Raw genomic sequence first — 8550 nt, 5'->3', positions numbered from 1 at the left:
CAGCGACACAGCAGGACCCTGATCTGGAGCCACTGCGCCTGCGCTGCTGGGGTTCGCGCCGCACCCCAAAAGCTGACCGGGCGGGGCCTGGGCGGACCCGGAGCGGGATCTGGGCGGGGACTGGGCGTGTCTGGTGGGTAGTGGGCGTGTCCGGGCGGGAACGGGGCGGGACCTGGGCGGGGCCTAGGCGTGTCCGGGGCGGGGCCGGGCGCGCGCGGGTATTTTGACCTTCCTGTTTGCGGAATTAAGTCCCGCTCAGACGTTAATCTGCACGTCTGTTTGTCTTCTGGTTCTTGCTCCTCAGAGTCCACAGTGGTGGCTCGAAAGATGGTGGAAGGACCCGGCTGTACCCTAAATGGAGAGAAAATTCGCGCTCGGGTGCTTCCGGGTCAAGCAGTGATGGGCGTGCGGGGAAGCGCTGTGCAGAGTCTAGCGGGGCCCGCGGCGCCTCCTGCAGCCCTAGCTGCTGAAGCTTCTGCCCAGGTGAGCCGCTTCTCTAACTTCCTATGGGACTGATACGGGAAAATGGAATAAAGCCCACAGGAGCGCCCGTATTGCCACCTTCCTTGCGTGATTTAGGTTCCCGGGCGTCAAAGTTTATCCTGACTTTACAAGAGGCAGAATTTGCCCTAGTGCGCCTGTATCATTAGTGGCTGCCTAAGCAAGATGCATCTGTTTTCTCTGTAATTTCCACCCTTTTTTCCCCCATTCACATTACAATAGTGTTTGGTATTAAATTCTAACTTCTCTTGGGGCTGGAGTGATAGCACAGCGGGTAGGGCGTTTGCCTTGCACGCGGCCGACCCGGGTTCGAATCCCAGCATCCCATATGGTCCCCCGAGCACCGCCAGTAGTAATTCCTGAGTGCATGAGCCAGGAGTGACCCCTGTGCATCGCCGGGTGTGACCCAAAAAGCAAAAATAAATAAATAAATAAATAAATTCTAACTTCTCACTTGTCTACTATTCCACAAGTGGTTAAGGTATAACGATATGTAATTTTTGTTAAAGATGTCAATTCTTTTCTCTGAACATGGGAAATTTAGCGTTAACCTTTCCATTCAATATTGCCATTTAAAGGAGGGGTATGAAACCCAGTTCTGATTCTCTTAAGTGGATTTACTTAAATTGTAACACAGCTTCTTACCATTCAGTCTTTGCCGAAGGCGTGTTATTCATTTGGCATGAATTTAAAACTTGTACTAAAATATTCTGATTAAGCCCTTATGCCTTAAAAGCCCTTTTGAGGCGTGGATGATTGTAGTTCCTGGTGCATGCAATATTTGACTGTACTTCAATTTCACCTGCAAGGCTCCCTCAGAGCCTTTGGTCCTGGAAGGAAAAAGTTCTTTGCTATGAAATTAGCATATGCTTACAACTCCAAAGAAATGAGGTGGTTAGTCAAAAAAATGCATTTCAAATTTGGAAAATAGACATTTTCTATCCCTTCATTTAAAAAAAAAAAGGCCTATATGTCACTAAGTTCTCTGAACCTAGTCTTTTATTATAGGTGTTTCTCAAAATTGTTCCAAGGAACCATAGAGATGGATTTTGAGTGGTTTTCAAGAATATTATTTATTTTAAAAATCCTTTATTCAACAAAATTTTGAAAACTCAGCACCAGGAGAGCAAAAAAAAAAAAAAAAAAACCCAAATGGTTCTCCCCTTTTTAGAGTCTGTACTTTAGTTGGGAAGTTACATAGACATCCATTAAATAGTAATAGATGTGCAAGTTGATCAGTTTTTGAAGGAAAGATCCTGCTTCTGCTGATGCACAGGAAGGTCAGGGGAGCTTTCCCTGGGAAGTAAAATGGAAGCTGAATTTTGAAGGGTGAGAAACAAATGATCTAAAGGACTAAAAGAAAATCTACATGGATGGAAAAGGGGGAAAGGAAGCCTGGGATTTTCAAAGATGGGTATGTAGTTATAAAACAGGTTCTAGGAAAGGTTGAAAACACTGAGCTAGACCAGAGAACAGTTTGCTAATGATTTTCAGAGTAAAGGGGGCTCTCTGAAGTGTTATAAGATTCATTTGTGCTTTGAGAAAATCACTTTATACTGGATGGAAAAAAAAATATAAGACTGGAGGAAAGGCAGAGTATATTGTTTATGATCCCTTGTAGGAGCTGACTACACTAATCAAGGAGAGAGGCTGCCATGGGATTCATTGTACGATAATCCAAGGCAGAAGGTATGGAGCATGGCTATGGCACTGGGGTAATAAGATCTGACCTTGCAAAGTGGTCCTGAAGTGAGACCCCATGGAAGGGAGTATCTGGGCAAAGTTGGCAAGAATAGGGTGTCAGCACCAGGTATATAGCCTTGACCTCCTAGTCACATGCGCCCAAGACTAGGAAACTGTCACATGAGCTTAGCGAGTCATCCTAACCGCAGCATCTAGCCTTGAATGGGATTGGACCGGAGCAGTGCAGAGTACCAAAGGTGATAGGCCCATAATGCTAAACTTTGTGATTGGGCCTTCCTGTAAACCGAGACCCTCTATAAAATCCATGTGCATTTGGCAGCAAAGTGAACAGTCATCACCTACTCCCGGAGGATGTTTCTTCATGCACCTGAAATCATTCCCCCCACATCTGCCCAGGACCCAGTGCGCAATGTGTCCGGGCACCTTGGGGAAAACTGTCACCCAACAAGGAGGACAGAGAATAATAAACAGGGGAGCACATCATTCTTTTGGAAATCTGGGCAAAAGGGCTTGACAGTGAGAGGCCGTGAGTGTTTATGTCAGAATTTCCATCATTCAATAATGTATTTCACCTTACTTTATATGCTAGCTCCAGGAGATGCACGATGAATCAGATATTCCTGCTGAGAGAATCCATCTTAATGTTGCAAAGAAGTTTCCTTTCACTAGTGTGGAGACCAAAATAGATTTCCTTTTACCTACCACCACATATGGCCCAGAGCTTTCTCCATGTAATCCCTGAGCAGAGAGTCAGTCCACTCTGAGCCCCACTGGTTGTGGTTCAGACTCTTGCCCATCCCGCTAAAGAAACCTTGAGTATCTAAATTCAAACAGGTGAAAGAAGTGTATTGAGGAAATTTCAGTGTGTATAGGTTCAAATTTAGACCATCACTTACTAGCTTTGACCCTTTTTCCCCAATTACTTACCATTTCCCCCCCTAGGTTGCTAATGGGAACAATGTAGCACTGTCCACTGTCCTCTGGTGTTCGTAGATTTGCTTCAGTGGGCACCAGTAACGTCTCCATTGTGAGACTTGTTACTGTTTTTGGCATGTGGAATATGCCATGGGTAGCTTACCAGGCTCTACCGAATGGGAACAATAATGATTTAGAAAAACTAGTAAAACTCTTTAACACTAAGCATATGCTCAGAAATATTTTAAGAATTAATTTTATTTATCTGTTATTCTTCTATTACAATTACAGTGGCTAGGACTATAATTCAACATTACAGATATTTTACTTTTTTTTTTAAGAGAAACATTCCTAGACATTTTTAAAATGATAATTTCTATTCTAAGAAATAGAAATTATTGTAGGCTAGGAACTTTACTACACAGAATTCCTTTCTGACATTTGCCTTGGTTTTAGAGAGCATCTTCCAGACCCTAGAGCTGGGGAAAAGGAAAACTGTACTGAAAGAAAAGCAACTCCTGGCACGATCGATCATGAAAGGGCACGCCAGGGTCCGGGCCCAGGACACCCGGGCAGGAGAAGGTCTCACTGGAGCATTTACTGGGCAGGGGTCTGGCCAGCGCCTGGTCAGGCCCGGGCCTCTATCTGCATCCCCCGGGTGAGGTGCTGCGGGACCCCCGTGTCTGGAGTTAAAGGGTTTCGTCACATATCTCTACAGAACACGGGTGAGAAACTCTTGGATCCCGAGCCTTGATGCCCAAGGACCCCTGGGACTGCCTGTCCGGGGTGTGGGGGTAGGCATTGTCCTCGCGTGGGATGTCGCCCTCGCTGGAGCTGCGGCGGATGCCAGGGGCGTCCCCAGCCCCCCGGCACACCCACGGAGGTGGCTCAGACACAGTGGTCTCCAGGTGAGGCAGCGGAGAAGCAGGCCCCACCAGACGGGAGCAGGCGGGCCAGGCCAGGGCCGTGCTGTAGAGAGTGGGCGAGTGACCCCGGAGGGGCAGCCGTGGTCTCGGCGCAGTCAGGAGCTCGAGAAGGCTGGGCGTGGAGTGGCCGTGGGCAGGCAGGATGCACGGAGGGCAGCCGGCGGTGGAAAGCGGGGGCATCCTGGCGGACTGCACAGTGTCCGGCGGCTGGCTGGGCAAGGCGTGGCTGGACTCCAGGTGTGGGCCCGCGGGCGTGGGCCCAGGACTCAGCACCTCCTGCAATGCCTGCGGGTCCGCATCCTGCGGCTGGACGGCCACCCTGCTCGGGTGGGCTCGCAGATGCTTCGTCATCCAGGACCCCGTGCGCTGGGTCAGCTGGCGGACCGAAGTCCACCAGCGGGGTTCCCTGCTGAACCACGAGGTGGAGGAGAACTCCAGGGTCAGCGTGGAGAAGCTGCTCCTGACGGTGGCGGTGAAGCTGCCCATGTCGTGGGAGGCCAGCCCGCGGCTGATGGACTCCATCAGCCCCTGGAAGTCGGGCCCCACGGAGAAGTCCGGGTCAGGGGAGCCGGCGGCCGTGGTGGCGGCAACGGCCACGGCAGACAGGGCCGCGGTGGCCGCGGCATCGTCGACCCCCAGCTCGATGTTGCCGCTAAACCAGCAGACCCACCAGAGCAGGCCCAGGAAAGAGAAGCTGCCGCCCAGGTAGAGCAGCGCTTGCCAGTAGACCTCGGCCGAGAGCGCGCCCGTCAGCATCAGCGCGAAGCCAGTGACCTCGAAGGACACTGCAAGCCAGAAGAAGATGAGGCATCGGCCCAGGGCCGTGGGCCGCCGCAGGACAAACCACCCGCACTGCCAGCTCTTGCCATCTGGGCTTTTGTCCGGGCTCACGGACTCAGCATCAGACAAAGAACTGTCACTAGACATGCTCGAAGGCACCGGCCTGAGGCTCAGCCCCAGGCCAAATGAAGCTTAGAAGCCTCTCTCGTCTCCTAGGCAACGCGTGGGGGCGTGGCCTGCGGTGGGGGTGTGGTGCACAGGTCACAATGGGTGGGGACAGCAGGTGGGGGCAGGGCCCACGTGTGCAGGTGGAGCTCAGGCCAGTGCTCTGGCTCTGCCTGCTCTGACTCCCTGTCCTGCTCTGAACCCATCAACCTGAGCTGTCCCATGTGCTGGGTGGTCTGTGTCCTGGCCACATGGTCCGGGAAGTGGTAGTGTTGCCCTCCTGCCAGGTCTGTGCCTTCCAAAAAGAAGGCGAGGTTCTGGAGGAGAGCCAAAGTCAGCCGAAGGAACTCCCAACAGCCAGTGTTGGAGTCCTGTCCCGAGTTTTCCATCATTTGGTCCCTGCAAGGCGGTGCCAGGTGGTTCTTGGTCCTTAGATGGGAGGAGAGCCAAGACCCCCAAGGAGCCTCGAGTCAAGGAGCTCCCAACAGACCAGTGATACTGCCTGGCTGAGAGGCAAAGTCCCCTGTTGGGTTCTGAGTTTCCCACCCTTTGGTCCATGCAGGGGTAGGGGTGCCATGTGGTTCTTGGTTCTTACGTGGGACGGATTTTATTTCCCACGGCCTGGCTGACCTGTGAGACGGCGCTCTTGTGAGGGGAAATAGGTCAAAGAGATGAAACGTGTGTAGTGTGATGGAGGCCCGGGTTTGATCCCTGGCCATGCCAGGATGACCCCCACACTCTCACCCCCAACCCCAGCCACACTGGGTGTGACCCATAGGCAGGGTGTATGGGCAAAGACCACTCTTTGTGCTAGTCATTAGCCAACCTGGATGTGAATTCTCTCTAGGGGTTTTCTACCTGGCTTCCTTTCTTCCGTTTTTGTTACTATTGTGTTTGATTTGGTAGTTGTTGTTGCTGGCCTTTTTTGCTCACAGGTGCGAAGCCGATTCGAAAAGCAAAATGATAGTACTGGAGTCAGGGAATTTGCCTTGCATGTGGCCAACCCGAATTCTACCCCCAGCATTACATATGGGCCCCCAAGCACCTCCATGAGTGATCCCTGAGTGCAGTGGGAGGAGTAATCCCTGAGCACTGCCTCTGTGGCCCCCAAAGAAACAAAAAAACAAAATACCTGATGGGTCTGGAAAGATAGTACATGAGGCTAAATCACTTGGCTTTATACAGCAGATCAGCTTGATTTCTCAGCACCATGGTGCCCCCGACATCTGCCCTAAAACCACAAACACCATTTGTTTGTAAAGATACTTTACATAGTTTCTCTTTGCTCAGAAAATTTGGTCACAATTTTTTTTTAATTGTAAATTAGAAGGTTCTTTACATTTTAAAGGTATGTTAAGTCCACTGTAAATTTCACCAAAACATGGTAGGACCTCTGCCATGACAATTTTTATTATAGATTGCCCCAGGTTTCCTAGGCATTTATTTATGCCAGAGAAATTAAAATTATTTAAGTGTCTCTTCTACTGGGCTAAAATCATTAGTCTTCACAAGGCAAGCTTTAAAACTTTAAAAATAATTGTATACTTTTATTTCTAATTGGTTCTAGTTTGTAGGTTTTGGGAATGAAACATAGCAGCATCTTCCTGTGTGTTATTTTCATTACCAAAAGTCATGTTGCAGTAGACAGGAAAGATGAAAATAATAATTAAGGGAATATTAATTCAGCATTTAAAGAGATGATTCAGACTTTTAATGAACACTGTACCCGAGAACCAGTTCTTGAAACACTGTCCCTACCACAGTCTGAAGGAATTATTTTGTCATACAGCTTTTCTCTGTCCCAGTTTAAAATTCATAGAAAACACACTTGAATTCAAGTCTCCATGTGAGAACTGATCCTCATTCTGAAGAATCCTAGACATGGAGGATCTCAGCATCTGTATATGAACGACATTATTTTTCTGAGTTTTGATCCACTGTCTTGTCAGCATAAACTTGTGCAACTGTGTAAGCACATTGCATACAACTCTGCTTGAGCTTACGGAACCTATGGTAAGAAAAAATATTTGGAATATGAATGAACATGGCTGGTTAATGAGCTGTGAAAAGTCAATCCTTTGATTTTAATTGTTGGGTGGGTACAATATTTTAAGTGAAATCAGTATGTAATCTGCATGTTTTTAATCTTTCACAAAACAGGATACGAAACCACTTATAAGCAGTCATTTCATTTGAAACTTGATCCTCTAGTTAGTTCATCACTCCTTAAGGGTTGATGCATCTATTTACTACAGCTACTCTTATTTGTCTTTATGTGTCTTTCAGGGTATTGTGAATAGAGTTAGCATTTAATGACTGACTGGATGGATGAACAACATAAAAATTTTGAATAGTACAAAATTATTAAGCATTTAAAAATACAGTTTGGGACCTTTTATTATGAGTCTGAGTAGTTAGTTGTGTTTGTTATATGAAAATTTCTCCTAAATGAAGCCACATGAAAGTTTTCCACCCACCTTTCCTATCTTAGTTGGGGAAAAATGGCTCATTTTATTGCCATTATCTGCAGGAATTAACTAGTCCACAAAGATTCATTTTCTCACTAAATGAAACTTACTCCTTGAAACCCACAGGGGTTTCAGAATTCTACAGAACATGCATTACATACTTTCTTACTTCATAAAGGGATACAGGTAATAGCTTTACCTTAATGACACAGGATCATTATCATCAGCATTCAGCAGTATATGGTATCATGAAACCGAGATAAAACAGATGAGTCCGATAGATGAGGAAAGTAAGGAAGGGGATTTTTCAGGACCACAGTTATAGCTTTTAATTAAACACTGTCACATTCAGTATGCTATAGAAAAAGAACAGCTATTCATCTTGATGTGGAATTTCAATTTCTTTTTCACTTCCTTATCTGGAGATAAAGATGCCCACAGCTTTGGTTTTTGGTTAGGATTAGATCAGACGATATATACGACTCTTAATTTAGTGCTTGCCACAGTAATGTTCTCATAATTGTTCATTCTTTTTTCTACCAGATCAGGGCTTTCTCATCAAACCCATTTATCTGAGGAATTCTATTTCCTTATGAAGGGTTTGAATTGATTTGGTGCCCTCAGATTATGTACAAAGTATTTAGCCCTCTGGGTGAGTGCTTGAAGTGTGATGATTTGATGTATGGACCTAAAAGATTCTTCTTTTAGTGCTTAAAGGCCATCTTAAAATTGGATTTTTTCATAGTTTAAATTGGCAGATAAGTGACCTCTTGATCAAAAAGAGATTGTGTTAGGAGGGTAAGGCATGGGGGAGGAGGAAAGAGATACACTGAAAGTAAATATGTTTTTTTTTTCCTACTGCAGGGAAAATATGTAACTGCACTAGAGTGAAACATTTATCTATGGAAAAGTCTTATTCTATTCTGAAAAGTTCATCTTCTTCATTCACCCATGGATAGACAGGATAAATGATAATCACCACAATAAATATGTGCTATCTCTGAAGATATATGTTGTTTTGACAATTTCATATTATTAAGCCACTTGAAAGTGGGAAGGTGAACCCTTCTCAATCATACTTAAAATTGTGG

At 46.6% G+C, this 8550-nt stretch overlaps 1 protein-coding gene across 1 annotated transcript in view; it reads left to right on the top strand.

Moving 5' to 3' along the window:
* The first annotated feature begins 327 nt into the window (after window positions 1-327).
* NEIL3 (nei like DNA glycosylase 3) overlaps window positions 328-8550 on the top strand; it is a 44917-nt gene continuing 36694 nt past the window's right edge. The window contains exon 1 of the mRNA XM_004614684.2: window positions 328-483. Within this exon, the coding sequence (XP_004614741.2) occupies window positions 328-483 (156 nt within the window). The remainder of the gene's footprint in view (window positions 484-8550) is intronic.

This window comes from Sorex araneus, chromosome 1, assembly GCF_027595985.1.
Source record: "Sorex araneus isolate mSorAra2 chromosome 1, mSorAra2.pri, whole genome shotgun sequence".
In the NCBI taxonomy this organism is placed as follows: Eukaryota; Metazoa; Chordata; class Mammalia; order Eulipotyphla; family Soricidae; genus Sorex; species Sorex araneus.
The sequence above is the reverse complement of the archived record's forward strand: the minus strand, read 5'-3'. Positions and strand labels throughout refer to the sequence as shown.